At 41.4% G+C, this 21,378-nt stretch overlaps 1 protein-coding gene across 1 annotated transcript; it reads right to left on the bottom strand.

Annotated features, from left to right (window-relative positions):
- Positions 1–1,775: 1,775 nt before the first annotated feature.
- On the bottom strand, positions 1,776–11,242 carry slc16a5a (solute carrier family 16 member 5a). The gene is given in 5 exon segments (XM_014335946.2): positions 1,776–2,325; positions 5,884–6,723; positions 7,807–7,950; positions 10,954–11,094; positions 11,097–11,242. Coding segments are annotated over 5 exon segments (1,428 nt in total). The 5' UTR covers positions 11,128–11,242; the 3' UTR covers positions 1,776–2,053.
- Between the last annotated feature and the right edge of the window lie 10,136 nt (positions 11,243–21,378).

Raw genomic sequence — 21,378 nt, 5'->3', positions numbered from 1 at the left:
ACTCTGGAGTGCACTGAGCTCATTCTTTCACAAATGTTTGTGAAAGCAGACTGCATGACTGGGTGCTTGATTTTATGCACCTGTGGCAAAGCAGGGCCCATAAACTCTACATTAGAGAGTTACCTAGGCAAACAGAGCGAATGTCCTCTAGCGACCAACTGTCGACTAGAGCTGCCCCTCGGGGCTGTGAAAGAGCTCCGGAGCAGAACTAGTACCAACCTCCTGTCAGAATAATGCTTTGACCAGCTTGCCTGTAGAGAAAGGACTAGAGCTAGCTGTTTAACAGCGATTGAAATGTCAAAATAAGAGTGAGGGGCTTGATAGTCATGTTAGATGGCTGTAAAAATAAAAAAATAATTGCAACATATACCTGTGTGGCACACCCAAGTGAAGTCTAGGTGTGGGAAACACTGTTCGAAAGATCTGGATGAAACTCAAATCTTTTGGTCATTGGTTTCGGCTGTATTTAACAACTATTCACCACTGTAACATGACAGGAAATAGAAAAAAAAACATAACATGTCCCTCTTGATAAGGCCTCACTAGGTTGCTGCACCACAATGTTTCCCACTGATATTACTGCACCGTCCCCTTCCTTTCTGTTTCAAAGCTCAAGAGTATCTACTCTCTGTGTCTCTAAGCTCATCGTACACTAACACACCATTGAAAAACACTGTTCCAGCAAACATCTACTAAAGATTTGATTTCTCTAATGAGGGATTATGTACGTATCTTGGCTTATTAGAGTGATATACCTCATGTGTGATAGATTGTGTAGATAAAATCAGCAGCATTTGACAATAAACAGTACAATCACGTCGTGGTTTTTAAGTGCACATCTCTTGATTTTGGTATGCAACCTTGGTCAAACAGTGCAAACTCTTCGTTAGGGATGGGTACCGGTAGGTTCTGACATAAACGGTAGTAACCAGACCAAAAAGCAGCGCACATTTCGGTGCTTTTTTTTCTGAGCTGTGATACACTTTAGATTCTAGCCAATCATTTTACGTTTCCAAGGATAGTAGGCAAGTCCAGGTACGTACGTCCTTTTAGAGCAGAGCTACAGATTAAAAATGACCAAGGCAAAGCGGTCAAAAGTCTGGCTGTACTTCACAGCAAAATATGCAAACTCAGCAGCCTGCAACAAGTGCTTTAAGCTGATACTGTGATACTGTCAAAGGAGGTAACACCTCTAATCCGATGAAACACCTGGCGACGCGTAGTGTTTTTTTAAAAGCCGAGAAATGCGCCGCATTTGACAGCTTGCTGCGAGACCTCACACCGAGCACATCTACTGCGGGTGTGGTGCCTGTAATCGGACCCGGAATTAGCAACATCCCTCAACCTGAGGAGGAGAGTCCTGGCCCCTAGCCCTGCCAGTGGAGCAGAAATGATGACGGATGATGATGGCAGCAGCAGCTTAATGTTGTTCGTGTGTAATTTACGTTGAGTACGCTAACCACGTTATTAAATTAATGCACGTAAGGTGAACTAGCAAACACCGTCGTAGTTACATGCAGCTGTCTTCTTGTTTGATGGCAGATGCTCCCTTCACCCTGGCCAAAAAGGCTAAAATGACCAAAGAAAAAGTGGAAAACAGCTAAACATTTTTTTGGACAAAGTTTGTGTTTTTTCCATTGTTTAAGCACTGCTTCCAGCCAAGAGTGATACCATATATGCCCCATAGCTGCAGAAAAGGCTAACATTGTTATATTTTTACAAAAAAAAAAAACAGCTGAACATGAGAGGTTTTTGGACCAATTTTGTGTTCTCCATTCTTTAAGCACCGTTTGAGCACCGGCACAGTTTCAAAAGTACCGGTTTGGCACCGGTATCGGATAAAACCTAAACGATACCCATCCCTACTCTTCGTACTATTTGTTCTGACTTTTATGGTGCTCCAGATGTTAGGATGTGTGGTGTCTTTCAGAAAAATAAACCTCGACACATCTGACGCACCAGGCAAGCGGCCGCAAATATTAGGAATCATTTGCAGAACAGTCTGACCGAGGGTGTGACGTGTGCTAAAAGGTGACACACAGTGTAAGCAGGTTCAGACGCTGGTGATATACTCCGCCCCGTTAGCTGAGGCCTTGTCTTTATCTCCCTCTGTGGACACGCTGCTGTATTGGCAACCAGGAACGATGTCAATCGTGGGTGCTGCCGGGTCCAGCGCTGTGGGTGGCTTCACCTGATTCAGCGCCTTCCTCTCCTTTTTATCCAGCCAGCAAAACGACACCATAAGGAACACGGCGGATGAGGCAACAACGGCACTGCAGGCAAAAAAAACATGGAAATAGTGGCCCGTTCTGTCAACCAGGATTCCTGGAAATAAAGAAAACATCAACAGTGTCAGCATTTTGACTCATGATAGCTTCTCGTCAGAAACGTCCAGAAATCCTTGGCGGTTTTTCTTGGCTAAATCTGTTGTACTAATCTTGCTTCATAGTGCAGTCCTCATAAGCGCAAACCTGTGGAAAATCACTGACCTAGAGCTTACATTTGTCATCCCCAGGGCAACTGTGGCTACAACTGTAGCTTGACTCCACCAGTGTGTGAATGTGAGAGTGAATGAATAGTGGAATTGTAAAGCGCTTTGAGGGCCCCGAAAAGCGCTATATAAATGCAATCCATTATTATTATTATTATTATTATTATTATTATTATTATTAGAGGTCAGTGTGATATTTGTTCACAGGCAAGTTCTCTATTCAAATCAGCATAATATATTCTGACTCCACCAAAAAAAAGAAGAAGAAAAAAAAGACATCTTTTCAAACTGTGTTTATCTTCCATAACCGTGACCTCGGAAAATCCTTTTCCCCGTTATAATCAGCAGCACATCAGGTCAGATGTACAAGCAACATAATCCTGCCGTGACTTGTCTCTGTGGTTATGTCACTGTTCAGCTGGAGAAGCAGCCAGATAAACAGTCTAAGCATAACTGTCATCTGAGACGGAAGCAGCCCTGAGAGGGAGAGGAAGCCTCTGCCCTTTTCTCACTCTGCTGCAGCTCGAGCTCGCTTCTCCACTGAGAAGAACAAACTGTTTTTCTCTCCGTGCTAAACGGACTCAAAGCCCTGCAGTGCCGCTGTTCACATAACACACATGTGAAAACATGTGCACTGAAGCGTATGCAATCACACATGAAGGCTTTACTTTTTTGTTTTTTAATAGGTTGAACCAGATAAAAGGAAAAGATGAGTATGGAGCAGGAATTTAGATGGAGCTGGTTTAATATTGACTTGCTGGCTTTTAAACGGACTTATCTACAGCTACAAAGCTCTGCCACTGATCAATAGAGGTCAGTGCACTGTAACTAGATAAGAAACATGAGGATAGATGAAAAAATAACAATAAAGAAACAACCTGGTGCAAAAAACGGATGAAAATTCACCAAAGACTCACAAACTATCATGTTTTTGTCATATGTTTGAGTTTGCATTCTTTTGGCCTCCACTTTTATTTTGAAAGTATTTCTGCCGCGAGATTAACTAATTAGAGAGGCAAGTTTTCAGTACAGTGCTCTTTTAGCCTGGCTTGATCTCAAGCTGAACTGTTAACCTGGTCTGGAGTTGTGGTTTAAAATCATCAGCAAACTACGAATCACTAATGCTTTTCCGCAGCATCACGCACCTGTGTGAGTGGAGCACCTGTGTTACCCATCATATATTTTATATTTTTTACAGATCTTCATTATCTGATAATTTCTCTGACTGAAGTAGGCAGCGCTGAATCTGTCCATTTAGTGAAAGAAAACAGCTAAATGATGCCTGAATTACAAACTTTTATGTGAATATAGAGAGTGAAGCAGTCGGCATGATAATCCCTCGTTCTTACGGGAGTTTTATTTTTTGTCAAATCAGCTTCTGCCAGGAAAGCCTGGCTATGTTGAATTTGCTTCACCCCTCAGATCGGGGTTTGATGATGTTTCTGTGGCGTTTCTGGTTCTTGTGTCTGGTTTCTCCACCTTTTCTAATCTGAGTGTGCTTATCTAATCTTAAGTTTACTTTTGTTAGAGTTTCTCTTTATGCTTCTGCCGTTACCCAGCCTCGTTGCCTCATTGTCATTTCACATTTGGATTGTTTCCATGCCTGTATTGAGCAACACATTTACTTCATCAAACGCACCTTTTGTTGTTACACCTGCCCTGTCTGAACTATGATACTGGTTACCTGGGAATAACTGAGCCTGCTTAACCTCCTAGGACCTGGCGTCCACATATGTGGACATCACATTTTGGGTTATTTAGACCAAAATACTCTATTTTGCTATACAAGGGCCTGATATCCACTTATACTGCTACTGTTCTATCAAAATTTTAAACGAATATCCTCATATGTGGCTCTTATTTTTCATAAAAACAAAAACAAGGTAAAAAAAGAAAAAGAAAAAATGTGGTAATTCTTTGTTTTTACATTCATCAGACCCCAATATGCCAAAATATCAAAGAGAAATTAAAAATGCATGCCGTGGAAGAGTTCGGGTCTTAGGAGGTTAAGACCAACTGATTTCTATACCACATTTTCCAGACGGATGATCTGATATCCTCGTGTTGGTGTTGTTCCCAAACCATCATGAAAATGTTGTTCCAGGTTCAACATTGCAAGTGACCAATCACATTGTTGTGACGTTATTCTTTTGCGCGCCAAGCCATTCGTGCATTTATGAAATTCCAATGTTGCAAGGACAATATCAATTCTGCTTACCGTTTATTAAAGGGTTACGGTTAGGGTTAGGGTTAGGGTCCATTGATCGGCGGACAGAGGCGGTTTCACGCAGCTTTAGTACAGTTTTTTGTTTTACGCCGGTTTTTCCCGAAGTCGCAAAAGTATGACGTCACAACATTCTGATTGGTCACTTGCAATGTTGATCCTGGAACAACATTTAGTATGATGATCTGGGAACAACACCAACACGAGGATATCTGATCAACCTTTTCCAGACAGACCAGATTCAGATTTCGTCATGTGTTGCATCTAACCATAACAGTTTCATTTTTAATTTCAAAAGGAAGGTCACATTTAGGCCACTGTTGAGCGGCCCACTGTTGAGCGGCCCACTGTTGAGCGGCCCACTGTTGAGCGGCCCACTGTTGATTGGTCAGTTTTAGAAAGATATGTTTGATTTTGTAGCCTGTTGGTCTTTTTTTTTCTCGAAATCCATTTTAAACTAAGCAATAACTTTAAGTGACGTGAAGTCCTAAGAAAGGCCAAAGTGGGTATGAAAGGATAACTTTTAAGTCACTGAAGATAAACTTCTATAGAAAGTATTTTCCCCTTTTTTGGCAATTTGTAAACCGTCATGCATTTTTGGCATTGCTCCATCACTCAGACTCTTACTGGTAAAGGTCTCAAGTTGTTATGAGGCTCCAGCAGCCAAACAAAAAGGTGTCAGAGTCCTTCCTTTTGTTTGTCTGGAATATATACTACACAAAGTTCACAGTAACACAAAGAGGAAATACTTTCCGTCTACCTGAGACCATAAATTAGCTTCAGTCTGAAGGTTTAATTGTATTAACAGGGCTTTGGATTTTCTCCCCATCCCTTATACTATGGTGCTCTTAGATGGAATCTCCTTAGGGCCAGTATAAACCTGAGCAAACCTGTTCCAGAGTTCATGAGGTTGCCTTGAAGTCCCTGAAAAAATTTAAGCCAATCCTTTAAGCAGCTCTTTAGCTGTTCCCCCAGTCCCATACATCATGCAAAATCTAAGCCAGTGATGCAGAAAACATGAAGAGAGACTACAGGCAAAAATTATTTTTGCATATTTATACCTCCAGGGTTTTTACTGGCTTTATGGTTATGGTTTCATGGGATAAAAAAGTGTGACCTACATTCTCTTCACATCTCTCACTCATGATAATATCTATATTTCCTTTACCTGCCAGTGGAGGCCCAATGAGCAGCGTGACACTCTCCATGACAGCAAGGAGGCCAAGGGCTGAGGGAAAGCAGCTCATCTCCACTACATCCATGAGGACGGTAAACATCAGGGAGCCCACCACGCTCATGGAAAGCCCGTAGATCACCACGTAAGCCAGCAGTACATGGAAGCTGGGCCCGATGCAGCAGATGCTGTTACTGAGCCCATTGACAAGCAAAGCTGCAGAAAACACGTAAACGTGTCGCCCTTTGAACCATGGCATGTTAAAGACGACGCCAAACGGTGGCCGCACCACGATGTTGACGATCCCCAGGATGGACAGCAGGTACGCAGCCTGACTCGGCTCCATGTCATTTGCTGTGGCGTAGGGAACCAGATACACCAGAGGTACCACAAACCCGAGCATCATCCACGTGATGCCGATGGAGTACACGCGGTAGCGCAAGTTATTGCAGAACTGATTGAAGGCCATGTGTTTGCTCAGGAAAGCTAACATGGAGCTCCAAATCGTCCTCACCCTCCCTTTTTTCTTGCTGTCACTATTCTCATCTGGCGGAGGAGGTCCGTGGTTCATCAGCGGCTGGCCACGATGCCTTTTGGGCTGGAGGGGCCTCATCACAGCTCCACACACACAGCAGTTCAGCAGGACGGCCCCCAGAATGAGAAAACTTCCCCTCCAACCGTACTCTATATGGAGGTAGTTTCCCAGGACAGGCAGAGTGCACAGTCCCAAGGCGGTGCCCGTGGAGGACATGGCGTTGGCAAATACACGGCGACGCACAAAGTAGTGTCCCAGGATTGTCACAGCTGGTTGGAAGCTGAAGCAGAAACCAAGACCTGAAACAATGAAAGACGAGTGACATTTTTATTATCAGCGATAGTGCTAATGGATTATAAAGTATAAATGTAGAAAAGTTCTATTATGTGTCATCTATCCTGTGTAACACTACTTTAAATGTTTTTTGCTAATGCTTTTATTTTTATTCTATTTTTTTTTTTATTATTCTAAATTTGTCAGACCTCCCTTCAAGGTAACCTCCTTGTGCACCTCTGGACAACAGCTGGTAGAAGTCATGTACTGAGAGACCATGTGCGGTGATTTAACTCCAAACCTCAAACTAAAACATTTAGCTTTCATTTTTAGGATTAGGGCACGTGATGAGAACTTATACTCCAGCTATGACAAAGCCTGAAGTGTAGTTCATTAGGACAGAAACATGACCAGGAAACATGGTCACATGAGCAACCTCGGTTCTATGAAACCATATTCCACTATGGAAAGCATGTTTTATCTTAGACCATCTATTTAGTTTAAGACAAATACTTTCAGAGATGGTCCACAAACCTCTTATATCATATTCTGGCCCCAGACAAGTCACTCAACATCTGTGCTACTATACAGATCTGACTTACTGCGAATTCGTCCACTCCCAGAAAATTAAATCATGATGAAAGGTTTATATTTTGAAACACTTGCAGATGCATAAGTCCAAGAGGAAAGACATGGAAGTAGTCCAGAGGTACCTTGGGTAAGGCTTCTCCTTTTATGCGGGGAGTACCAATGATAACATTTTAAAAAAATAAGAGAAAGCAGTAAAATTTTTGTATCTGTATCTTTATGAGTTTACCACAAAAATGAACAGCCACAACAATGGAAATTAGACCAAGGCTGTTATGAAGTGAAATTAGAGTTTTAACTTCTTTTGAATGTCTGTATGTCAAATTTAAGTGATATAAAAGATGTAATGATGCATTTACAGTTGTCCAAAATCTGTCTGCTTTGGTCTACAACAACCAAACAAATATTCGGCACAGCTGAACTCTACCTGTGCCTGCCCTTTGATGCTCGGCAGGTAGCTGTGTGTACCCATGGCAATGAAATGTGTGCTGGGATAATAAATCTACTGAGTGCTTGCTGACCTGTAATGACCCCGGCGGTGATGTAAAGCTCAGTGATTGACTGGGTAAATGAGCTGGCAGCCATTCCAAGCCCGCTCAGGACCCCTCCCAACATGATTGTCGCTCGGCAGCCAAGTTTCTCCACCAACATGCTACAAAAGGGACCTGTGGATCAAATTTAATGCTCTTAGTTTAATACCAGAGCCCGACTGGGCAAAGGCCTTAATCCTCCAGCACATTTCACATAACTTGTAATCTGCACCGACTGGATGACCTTCAAAAGAACCGAACATATGACTGAAAATATGTCTGCTCATTCATTTACACTGTGCACAAGATGACACATCTGTTTCTTACTCACCTGCCTGCCAGTGAGATTAGATTTCATCTTACACTACCTTTGGTGTGTAGATTTCTCAATCTCTAACACATCATCCTGACTCACCTGCCTGCCATGAAAAAAATCTCACTGTGTTTACTTGAAAGCTTGAGCAAATACAGCAGTGTACACTGTTTAAAGGTCACTAACAGGGGTGTCAAATTTAACACGGCCTATCTCTGTTGTTAAACAGCAGATCTGCTAGATATTAATGGGGGAAAATCACTGAACTAACATGTTTAAAACTTCAGTTTTTGCGCCATTAAAAAAAAATTTAATCACGCTATTCTTTATCAGAATCTTTTAGACTGTGTTTATTCTAAAGTTACAGTTTTAATAACTCATGAATCACTTCTTAAGCTCACAAATCAGGCCTGGGACAAGGCTCCCTCGTGCAATTTACTGGAGATAAACCTAAGATTATTGTCATATTTGTGTCAGAGCATGAAAACTTCTAAGATTAAAGCATTCCTGTCTCCAAAATTCACAAGAATTGTGTCCAAAACTGACTGTAACGGCCTGTCCAATTAGCTCTGAGCCTCTAAAAAAGCTAAAAGTCTGCACAAGTCACATCTTGACTGTTTGAATAGAAATGGATGCGAAAAAAACAAAACAACTATTATTGTGTACATCTTAGACGAAAACATACATTTACCTCTGGTTTGTTCAGAGCAGCATTAAAGGATGAGTCTGACATTACTGCATAACGTCCTCATCGTAAACCTTAAAAAATAAACTTGAAGTGCTGCTGTGTTAAAGCTTTCCCAAGCCCATATTTTTCTGATGTGTATCAAATGGCATTTTTATGCTCTAGTTCTCCTTTTACATTTCATAAATAACATAAAAGCTAATTTCCTCTTCATCAAAAGCTCTTGTATTGTTGATCTCGTTGTTATCGGTCAATCTAATATTGCCACATACAACAATTATCAATATCTGTATGGGTTTTTTAAAGATTCATTATAAATCCCGATTATTTTGACTATCTTATATATCATGTTCATTTTACTATCCCCCCGTGAAAGGGATGTTACGTTCTGTGTCTACGTTTTGTTCAATGCATGTCGCCTGTTCATACTTAACAGTCATCGTGATGTAATGTTGTTCGAGTAAACAGTAAACGTGTGAGGACTTTAAATGGCCCTTATGAAGGGTTTTTGCTAATAGTGTGCTGTATTTTCAGAAAATGGAAGGAAGAAGTTTGAAGGAGAGGAACTTAAGTTGCATAGGAGTGCACTTAAACAGGCAGTTACCAGTTGTTCAGGTGTTGTAGGCCACAGGCTGCTTCTGATCAAACGCTCGCATATAATTGCATTTTATACTGAATGTGTGAACTCTTCCCTCATCTCAAATAAAAACTATGATGCTTATTACTTTTTTTGGATAAATGTTGTTGAAATTTATTTGGGAGTGAAGAAATTGTAAAGAGGAGGAACTTTATCCAACCATTGCGATAACACTGAGATAAACCATGGGCTGCTTTCCACTATCGTTTTATTCTAGCATTTTAAATATTGACAGTTCAAAACTTATAAGACAGATAAGAAGTTGCACTATGCACCCGCTCATCACATGAAACTTATTTCTAATCTTTCTAATGAAGAAAGGACTCTTGGACATAGATAAAGGACCATAATCCTTCCAACTTGTGTTTCCAGGGGTTAAATCTCCAAACTAATCTCTGTTTTTGGATGGATTTAAAAGGAAGCCAACAGAATAAGAATGATAGTGTGACGCCTTCTTGTCATAAATCTACAATCTGCGGATATGAAGATGATGAAGATATGAAGATCAGAAATAAAAAAAAGTGCTATAATTTGGTCCCTGATTTTAGTCTCTGTCTCTCAGTTTTGGCCCCTGTGGATGGATTCCTCCACCTAACAGCTGTGGGTTGATTTGATTAAGGATGATATATACAGACTTCTATAGTTTTACAATGTCATACTCATAGTAAGTCTACTTTGGATGGATACAACATTATGGCTTATTACCAACATCCCTATGGAGAATATGACTGAGATTTATACTTCTAGTACCTCGCTGTTGAGTTTTTGTTGGACCTCTCTGACCCGTTTGGCCTGGGGGTGCAAAAAGAGAATGTAAAATGTGGGTGATGTCACCGTGGCTATATTCATAATTTATATACAGTACATTTTATTCTTGGTAACCAGTGTCTATCATGACCCTACACAGTACAGAGAGGATCACGGTAAATAATAAGTCAACAGTAATATCTTCTGAAAGTCAGGAAACATTAGACCTTAGATAATCATGCCAGACTAAGTACGTCAGTTTAGTTTTGTTTAACTGCTATTAAAAGTGACAATTTATTGCTAAATCAGCTATTTTAAACTAATCTAATAAATCTGAAAGTTTTGATTTATGATAGGATGAGCTTCTTTTGAGTTTTACTTTTCATCAGCACAGGAATGAAGACTTCAGAAGGAAAATAGCCGCTCTAAGGTTTGCATTATTTCTTCTGTCAATGAAACACTTGAGGCTGTGGGAAATGACAGGACTGCAGCTTCTCATGGAATAACCTTTAAATCAACATCACACAGCAAGACAGGTTAAAGCATCCTCAGTTTCTCTCTCTATCTGGTTTCATACTTTCCCTGAACAATAACAGCAACTGCAAACTAAAAACTACCCTCAGGCCAGGGGGCATTAAAGGGCAACTTCAGTAGTATGGTAAATTCTAGTTATTATTCTCTTAAATTACACCAAAATGAGTAAATTAGGCTTGGAAAAACTTGGGTCTGGTTTATTTCCTGGTCTTCTAGCTTTACCTCCTGCATGAAGCGCTGACGTCATGATGGAGGGCACCCAGGAGGTTTCGCTGTTGGTTGCGTGGAACTCATTCTGCAAGTCAGTGTAGAAGATTCCCACGCAGGAGGGAAATGCCAGTGTCAAAGCCAGGACAAGTATAGTGGCAACCAGCACCATCCAGCCCCAGCCGCCATCTGGAGCTTCGACTGCTCCTGTTACAGCCACGGATACTCGGCGCCCTCCTTCCTGTCCCCTCTCCTCCAATTCACAATCATCGGCCTCCTGGATTTTCTCATGGTCTATACCGTTGGCCTGCTGGAAGATCTTGGAGGCCTCCGAGTGGAGGATGCGATCACTCGTCCCGCTGATTCCATTTCTCTGAGTCATTTTCTGCTTGGCAGTTCAGGCAAGGCTCCTGTGTTAGTTCTGGAGGGTGTGTGATTGCACTTGCTGTCCATGTCACTGAAACTGCTGTAACCTTTATAGACCCTATAATCAAAAAAAGCAAACAACATGTCAGGTATAATCGTGAGTGGTTTTCATTAGAAGTAAGGTTAAACTTTGGCACTAGTTGGACTATCTAAATAACCGACAGACATACTGTGCTGATCTCCATGTGATTTAAACCAGAGCCCAACTGATGCATAATTTTCAAGCTCGATACCTATATTTGGTGTTTTGTAAATCTGATACCTGTATTTTTTTTTATCTTACTAAAATAATGTGATAATGCATTTAAAAATCAATTAATTTTACTATCACAACAAGTTGTGGATTATACCTTTATGTTTAGCCTGACTTGACTCGGCTGATTTCTTAAACACCTTAACAGGGAGATGCTCATATTTCTTACTTTTAAAATTTTCATTTATCAGCCAACAAATAAAAATTATTTGCTGATACTGATTTATTGGTGTCCAAAATATCTATTAGGCTATGATTTAAATGATTTTAACAAACAGCACCTTTTACACCTTGCTAACTAAGCTAGGTAGCATTATCTGATAACTTCAGCACTCCACCCTAGAGCTAAAATTGTGGTCACTTTGGTTAATAACAAAGAACAATAAAAATGCAGCAGTCCACACTTTATAGTGGCTCCAACCATGTTTTAAACAAAGTCTTAAGAGTTTAAGAGTTTTAACAAAGGGTTTTGAGGTTGTTCATCGCATTTTAACTGAACACTGTTCCAGAGGTTTTAAAGTTCAGCCAAGTCATCTTTATTTCTAAAGCAGCAACACTGACCAAAGTAGGGAACATAGAAATAAAAATACATGAGAATAGAAAAGAAAATATTAAAAACAGAATTAAAATACCAACACAAAATAAAAACAAAATGCCAATTAAATTTCATCAATATTAGTGCTTTTAAAACTTAATTGAACCCATATTTACCTCAAACCACTGTTGAAAAGGTACGGAGCCCCGAAGGGGACATGGGAGAAAAAAAAATTAAGACCCAAAAGTTTTGCGAGATCTCGCAAAACAAACTCGGGATCTCGCAAAAGTTTCATACATCTCCGAAAACGTCGGAGCACTTTTGCAAATATGTGATGTCTTGTAAACCGAGCAGATATCTGACGTTTACACAACTACATTCACGCCTCAAAATATCTTAAAAGTGTATTTTGTGACCCAGAAAGAGTAATATTACAACTAAGTAGCTGCCACCATTGTTGGAATTCAAAAAGTTTTGCGAGATCTTTTGCGAGATCTCACAAAAGTCAGTCTTAATTTTTTTTCTCCCATGTCCCCTGCAGGGCTCCCTAAAAAGGTAAACTGTCTGCTGTAATTTTACTCACTTTGCTCTGACCCTAAAGGACTCACAAAATGCCAGCAGAGCCAAGGTTATAAACACAAGGAAATCAGACAATGACTCTTTATTAAAACAGGTAATCAGTTACGGAAAACCAGGGGAATGTCCGAGTTATAATAACCTCACTGGCTGGAATCAAGGTTTGTACATCCTGAAATAAAGGAAATTAAACTTGGCAACGCATACCAGCCGACAGACGGGTGACTGTTGTGTTGCCACAATCATTAGGAATGATTTAGCTGCAGTCATGAATCATCCCATGATTTCTCCTGTGTGCAGAATGAAAGCCCCCACGGGACTACAGCTTCTACATTTCCAGTTAAAGGCTTTCACTTATCAGCATTTCAAAATAAGTTTAGACTGTGAGCGCACTGACAAAAGACGGGTCAAAAAGGTTGAGGGACAAACGTGGCATGGAAAGGGAGACTTAAGTTTACACTAACATGAACTCACGCAAACCTTTGAATGAATAGCCCTATTTTACTGTAAGTACCCTGGCAAAACATTTCCCAAAGATACAATTTCCAGCTGTGTCAACTACAAAGCAGAAAATTTCTTCACGGATTCAAAGGAGCTTGCAAAGAAAAGCGTCTGGACTTCTTTAAGTTGCTTGAAGACGTTTCACCTCTCATCCGAGAAGCTTCTTCAGTTTTAAGGTCAAATGGTGGAGAGTCCCAGATATAAACCTAGTGGGAGTTTCCCCCCACAGAGGGACAAAAGGACCCCCTGATGATCCTCTAATCGCCTGAGCCAAGGTGTGAAACTGGGTGTGGGTCCCAATCAGCCAGAGTTTCGGGTGAGTTCATTGTGAAACCTGGCCCCACCTTATCATGCGAATTCCTGAGATCAGATGGCCCAGGATGTGAGTGGGCGTTAAGGCGTCTGGGAAGGGATCTCAAAACTGGATTATAGATGGCAGAGAGTTGGTGTCGTAAACCACCGCCTCTGTTCAAAGATGGTCGCTCACAGTGGACATAGATGGCTTCTTTCACTCCTCTTTCAAACCATCTGTCCTCTCTGTCCAAAATGTGAACATTGGCATCCTCGAAAGAGTGTCCTTTATCCTTAAGATGCAGATGGACTGCTGAGTCTTGTCCTGTGGAGGTGGCTCTTCTGTGTTGTGCCATGCGCTTGTGAAGTGGCTGTTTGTGAAGTGGCTTAGAACTGAAGAAGCTTCTTGGATGAGAGGTGAAACGTCTTCAAGCAACTTAAAGAAGTCCAGACGCTTTTCTTTGCAAGCTCCTTTGACTACGATGACCTGGATGACTGAGAACCTTCACAGACATCTTCACGGATTGTATTCCCAACTCACGTGGACACAATTTTGCACATTTACAGTACTGCAACTATAACTTTAAGTTTTAAGTGGATGTTGTTACCTAAAGGCAGGGGTGTCAATCATTAACTAAAATGAGTTTGACATCCCTGCATCAACGACATCGAAAGTCATCACCCTCTGGTTCCACTCGCTTTAATAAGCCATGATAACTAGCCTAACCACCAGTGTGCTATGCAAACAGAAATTTGCACATTACAACCACTTACCATTGAAGCTGGTAACTAGGGGTGGGTTTTGGTAATCGATTTATCGATTAAAATAGATTCTGGCTTGGATAACATGATATTGATTCATTAAAATCCTGAATCGATTTTTTAATATAAATTTATTTTGCCCGAAATGCCAGAATCTCAGGTGAAACCTCACAAATTTCAACAACCACCAAACAGCTAAAACAGTAAATGAGAGCAGGAACACGGATTCTGCACAAAGACGTAAACACAAAGCGCGACCCGCGATCAGAATCAGTGAGATGTCGCCTTTCTCACCCGACGGCACGGACACGGTCGGGGCTGAAAGCCGACAGCTCGCTGATTCTGATGTTTCGGCGGGTCCGCGCTTTGTGTTTACGCCCTTTTTGCGCTGATTCTAAAGCTGTTAGTTTTATCTCTCTCCAAACAATATTGACTGAACCAGCAGCAAAAGAAGATCCAAACTACGCTTCACATAAACATCGTCATGAATTCCCTCTGACTTTTGCTGTTTTGCTTCCACACAATAAATAAATCACACTTTATGCATAGCTCTCCCTCTCTCTCACACACACACACAGTACACTTCAAGAACAGTTTCCCGTCTAAAAATCTGTTTTCTGCATTATTTGCTTGCTTGTTACGCACAAGTCTACCGTAATTTACAGCGCTGTCGGCCGCTGTTTTTTCCCTTTTACTTACTTCCGAAAAGAAAACCTAATTTCTGCTGTTCAATGGGCTACTGAACAAATTTAAACTTTTTAAAATTATGCAAAATGCTCTGTAACTTCAGAGGTAATGTTCATAAGTTGATTAGTGTTTCTTTCGTTTTTGATGTACTGCAGAATATTTTTTATAAAGTCCCAGGCAAAGAAAATCACCTTCATGTTTTTCTGTGTTTTATCTTCAGCTGCTTTGACACAAAGGCATCTGCTGTGATGCTCACACCTTTGATAAAGTCTTGCGTGTGTCAGCTTCCTTTTTATAGATACAAAAATATGTAAATGTACTGATCTGAATTATAACATTTCTGACTGTCTGAGGCAAAATTTCCCAGATTTAAATCGAATCAATTGAATTGAATCGTGGATCAAATCGATTCGGGACCTTGTGAATCGGAATTGAATGGATTCTAGAAATCAGTGACGATACCCAGCCCTACCCTGATCGGCTTGTTATAATGCCCAGACCACCCACCTAAGCATTATTCCAGACCTTGCACCCGTTAAGAATAACATTAAATGTTGCTTAGCCACCTTCTGTGAAGGTAAAGACTAAAGGGTTTGTTGAGACCCTTCTAACCCCTTCACATAACTGTAAAACAACAGGACATTATACACTCATACAGCAACTCAATCACAAGCCAGTAAAAGGTTTATTCTCCTTTGTCACTCTAATGTGGACAATGTTTTAAAAAGTGAACATTTTGTTTTATTCGGTAACACCTGAAATGTTTTTTCCATTGGGTAAATGATCACTTTGAAAGAAAGAATTGTAGCAAAATAGCTAAACTTAGCTGTATTCACATGACAACTAAGTTACAATGTTCAATTAATGTTACAATGGTCCATTAATGTAGATATCTAATCTGCCAATCAGTTGACAGATATGCAATGCATTAACAGTGTGTTTCTGGATAAGTCAGAAAATTTTAGTGGAGCATGCCCTCCACTAAAATTTTCCACTAGTAAAGAGACCAGCAGACCAACATATAGTTAGCACACATAGTTAGCATTCCAAGATGGCGGCACTGAACGTAAACAGTGTAAACCGTGCCAAAACTGTTAACTCTGAATCTGTACAGCCATCGTTGTGTATTTTTGACTTACTAAGCCATATGCAGAGCACTGACCAGGCTCTATCTGTGAATTTGATTTTTACGTGCAAAAAAAATAAGTATTATGCTATAAGTTTCCTGAAACTTGGGAGTGGCGTCACTCCCAAGTTCCAATATCCAAGTTCCGAGGTATCTGGAATGTGGCAATAAGCATGTAGATAAGGTCAAGACAAACCACTGAAGTTCAAACTGGGCATCAGAATGGCGAAGAAAGGTAATTTATGTGCTGGGATTTTCAAGAGGACCATCTGCAGGTTTACAGATAATTATCCCAAAAAGAGAAAATAGCCAGTGAGTGGTACTTCTCTGGGAGAATTTGCCCTGTTGTCACGCTTGCTAGGGAAGAAAGTGAGGCTCAGTTTGAGGTCTCAAACTGGTTTCTTGAACATTACAAGGACTTTACTGTACCATGACGTCCCCATTGTCCCCAGATCTCAATTGGAAAACGCACCTTTGAGATGTGGTGAAACAGGAAAGTTGCATCACAGAGCCGACAAATCTGCAGCGACCGTGTGATGCTATCGAGTCAACATGAACTGACATCTCTGAGGAATGTTTGCAGCACCTTGTCAAATCTCGTGTCTGAGGATAAAACGGGTTTAATAACAACTATTACTGATAAAGTTGCCACTGATTTACCTTAGTCAAAAATAACTTTGGTGGTAGCTTTCTGACTTCTCGACTATAACAAAACCTTAAACTAAATAACTGACTCTGACAGTTAGACATTTGATTTATTGTTAATATCACTTTCAGGGTTAGCACACAGCGGTTTCTTTTTTTAACCCAGGAAGCTACATCGCTCTTTTAGAGTTCAGCACTATTGTACTTTGGTTTTAGCTCTGTGACGCGGAGCTAAAAGTTAGGCATACTTTGAACAACTATGCAAAACCGGCGTCTATGCAGCTTTTGTTTGAGTAGTGAAGTCACCCACAGGGAAATTCAGAGCTTCTGTCACTTAATTTATGATGAAAATGTATGTCAAGAAAAACAAAAATCAGACCCCAGGGAACAATTTAACACACATATGTTGTTGTTTGTTTTTATTATGAGGGAGACATGCTTCAGCTCCTTACATCTCCTCCTGTGTTTTCCCCTATAAAGTGTACATGTCTCTCTTTCTGAGTGGGTGAAAATGAAAGGTCTGACATCCTGTTTCCCCATTTTCATTCTTTGCACACTGCACAGCTGCCTGCAGATACTCTACACATCTCATGACTGTAGCTGGAGGTGTCTGAAAGGAGGGGAAGCAAATATTAGGAGAATAATCTGGAGTTTTTTCCCTTTTTTTGAGCAGCTGATTAGAGATGCTGAGCAGCTGATCTTTCATGTGGGACAGCCCACGGAGAGGATGGCAGCGCTTCCTAACTGTCACTCAGTGCATTTAATATTAACGTATCTCTGTATATATACTCATCAGACTCAAATTGAATTTCCCCTTGCTCCACATTTCATCTGCATTAAAATGCGTACTTCCCCCCGACACACACACACATTCACCCACGTGGCAGCTCGTCATTTTCCGTCTTATTTATGGCAGGAAAGCATTTCTAAAGCATATCTAGAGCTCAGACCCCATCGAAATGGCTCAAATGTGCCTTTAATATGCTTTGTTCCCTTCTGTGTAACAGACAGGCGAATATTCCCAACATCCAGCACTTTCGCAGCAAGGAGGAAGCGATTTAAACATCAGCCTCTCCCGTGAATTTCTACACAAACATAAAAGCCGTTACTCGCCTTGTTTTTGAGCCGATTCTGGTCGTCCGTGTCCGGGTTTTCAGGCAGCTCCACGGGCGCCGTCTCTCCACGGTGACTGTCGGAGGAGCAGCAGCAGTCCGCGGGTGTGCTCGTCACGGAGATCCTCAGTCCGTGGGCGGAGACAGCAGCAGGGTGGGATGCGAGCTGCGCAGGCCCCAGCTGCTACACCGATGTTTGTGTGTTTGTGCCAAAGTGATATCTGGTGTTTCTATGTGTAATGTGTGTCTTTATTTATATTGTTAATAGACTTTAGTGGACAGGGTTGACAAAGGGGCTATATCTACAGTAAAGAAGTTACCTGTTTTGGAATTATCTACATGACCGCGTTATTGTACCCAAATTATAATCAATTTAGTCCATGTTTGGACACTTAAAATATCTTCATAGAACGATTGTTATATTTGTTATATTTCTGCTACCCTCGTGGCCTCACACTTAGGGGGGGTTAATGTCAGTGAGATTTTTAAAATGGATAAATAAAGAAGTCAGTTTGCCAAATACGGTGTGGCTTCTACCTGTCTCAGGGGATTTGCTGATTTCACGTATGAGGGCTATATTAGACATATATTTCACATATTACAGGCCAAAGGGTGATTTATAGCAGTTTAAAAACCAGAAATCACTTTTTTTTGGCAAATGATCATCTTTTGGCACAAGAGATTGCTTACTCTGGCTGTGCTGCACCTTACTTATGACGTTCTGTTTACTTTTTAAACCTTAAAAATTCTAACTGCACTACATCACCTAACTCTGGTTAATGTAATTGTATCACACCTTTTGCTCTTGCACGAATTGCTGATAATTGAAACATCCTTCAATGTTGAGCTCGAAGAGTTTTCTTCTTCTTCGGCCATGTTCTCTCAATAATGCACACACTTTGTTTGTTGCTTACTTTTCCCGTTTCTTTTATTGACAGCAACACCGGAGGGAAAACCATACATTCATTTTTAGCAGTTCGCGCTTCACAACATACGGAACAGGAAGTGATGTCACCTATAATCACCAAAATAAAATCATTTCCAAAATAAAATGACAATGAGAAAACATCTTTCACAACATAAGATAAATTAATATATTTACTCGTGAGAACACAAACCTACCACCCCCTTGTTTTCATGCTGTTAACCCATAGCATCTTATGAATTTCCAAAGAACCATTTTTGAAACTTTCTGAGTCTTGCTCTTGTAACTGGTTTTGGCAGTATGTCTGCAGCCATTTCTTCTGAGGGACAGTGTTCAATGCGGATTTTCCCTTCATTTACCGCTTCACGAATGAAGTGATATTTCACATCAATATGCTTCGACCTCTGTCTGTTCACTGGGTTTTTACTCAAAGCAATGGCGCCTTGGTTATCCCCAAACAGTTTAGTACATGTGTACCTTTTTCTGTCCATGCCATTTAACAGTTGGGTTAAATACATGCTTTCCTGAGTAGTGGTTGCAAGACCAATGTTCAAGTTCAAATTTTATTCGCCACATGCAGTGGCAGGTTGCCCTGCAGTGGAATGAACCCGCCCCCCGACCTTACACACACACAACACAGACATCACATGGGGATACAAGTCAGAGAACGGTTGCATTACAGAAAAACACTGAAATGTACACTACAATGGGAAAGTACAAGAGGAACAAAAGAGACCTCCACTCATGCTGGGCTATAGAGGACAGCATGAGAACAGGAAACAAAAAAACTCCTCTGCACAGAAAGCACATAAATGTCCACACAACATTATAGAGCACGTGACCAGCAACAGGGTTGGGTAGGGGATAAGGAGTAATCCCAGGCAACACAGCAGCCATCCTGCCACTGCGCCGACTCTCCAGCGCGGGCCCAGACCCGCCTCGTGTTCCCAGGAGCCAATAAGCATCGAAGGCATTGGAAGGGGAGGGGGGATGTGTGAGTGCTTATCAGTGTAAGTGTATGTGTGTGCGTGTCCATAGTTCAGCTGAGACAGTGTCCTCCGCCCTATCAGGCTAAGTAAACAGTCTACCAGCCAACCCAGGTGGCCTTGCACAGAGTGGGAAGAATAGTCAACACACAGTCGTTATCAGGGAGTTTTTGTTTGGTTCAAGCCTTGAGCCCACAGCTGGCGCTGAGGGGATATCCGCATTATGATGCTGATGTTGTTGATTTTTCTTTTATGCGAGCAGCTCATGAGAATTTCAAAGCTGTTCTTTAACACTCCGACACTGGTCTCTCAATCTCCCGTTGGAGAACCGCGAGCTTCTCCATGATGTTATCAAACTTGCGCTCCGTGGTCTTGTCATTCTTGTGCTCAGAGAGCCGATTCTGAGAACTCACAACTGCAGTCAGCTGTTGTATGTATGTAATGTAATGTAATGTAATCCAACTTTCGCTCAGAGGTGTTATTCTGAGTATTCACGGCAGCCGTAAGCTTCTCCAAGGTCTTAACCATGCTGCACTCAGTGAGCCCATTCTGAGAAGTCGCGCCTCGTCCCATCGTTTCAATCCCAGCGGGCAGCCTTGGGGGGGTTTGAACAGCCAGTTCCGCTTTCTTAATTCTCCAATAAGCCAGGGCCAAGCCAGCTCCGATCAGCAAGAACCCTGTTATCATGGTTCCGAATAGATAGATATCGTCAGCGTCCTCTATCGACAGTCCCGCCAGGCACACGACCCTCCATTTCTGCCATCCGTCCATGGTGTATCCGGCAGGGAAAGTCCCTCCAGGTAACTCAGGCTCTCCCGAGCTCAGACTTCTTGTTGAGAAAAGGGTGTCAAAAGCATTCAGAGACCAGTTGATCAAATCCACAATTCTCTTTTAAGTTTTAGAGAACAGACTGTGAGAGAGAGTGTTCCAGGGAAAGTAATACACACGAGACAAGACAAGGACACAAGAGACTAAGCAGGGAAGATAAGGGGAAGGAGGAGAGGAGAAAAGTGCGACTGCCTTCGCCGAGAGCCAAACGATAAGCGCTTTTCCGCTTTTCCTTTGTTATCAAATTTCTCTGTTTCTTCGTAGGTTGCTTTTAAATTGTGTGAATGTTAAATCTTCACTGCTTTGAGTTGTGTGAATAGCAAATGGCTTGTAAGCTTCAGGAAGCCCCTTTAAAATCATAGCGATAAGTCGTCCATCACTGATAACTTCTTTTGCATTTCTTAGGGAGGTCACTGCTTTTTCAGCTCGGATAATATAATCTGTCACCGTCTCATCTGGTTTCTTCTGTAAAGACGTCAGCTCTGTGTACAGTGCGATGATTCTGGACTTGCCTTTACTATCGTAGTGGTCACGTAGTATTTTTAAAGCTTTTCTTCCGGCGTCAGTTGCATCTCTCATTACCAGTGAAAGGCTTTTATCATCGAGAAAATGAATCAGTTCAGCGTAGCATTCAGAATTCTTCTCTGCATCTGGGTTAGTGGTTGATAATATAGTGTCCTTTAGACCAATGATCCGTATGTGGCCGAGAAACTTTGGCTACGTCCACACTAGGGCTGCCACGATTTGTCGACTAGTCACGATTACGTCGACTATCAAAATCGTCGAC

This window comes from Haplochromis burtoni, unplaced genomic scaffold (genome assembly GCF_018398535.1).
Source record: "Haplochromis burtoni strain Fernald_Lab_line unplaced genomic scaffold, NCSU_Asbu1 Contig_6, whole genome shotgun sequence".
NCBI lineage: Eukaryota > Metazoa > Chordata > Actinopteri > Cichliformes > Cichlidae > Haplochromis > Haplochromis burtoni.
The sequence above is the reverse complement of the archived record's forward strand: the minus strand, read 5'-3'. Positions and strand labels throughout refer to the sequence as shown.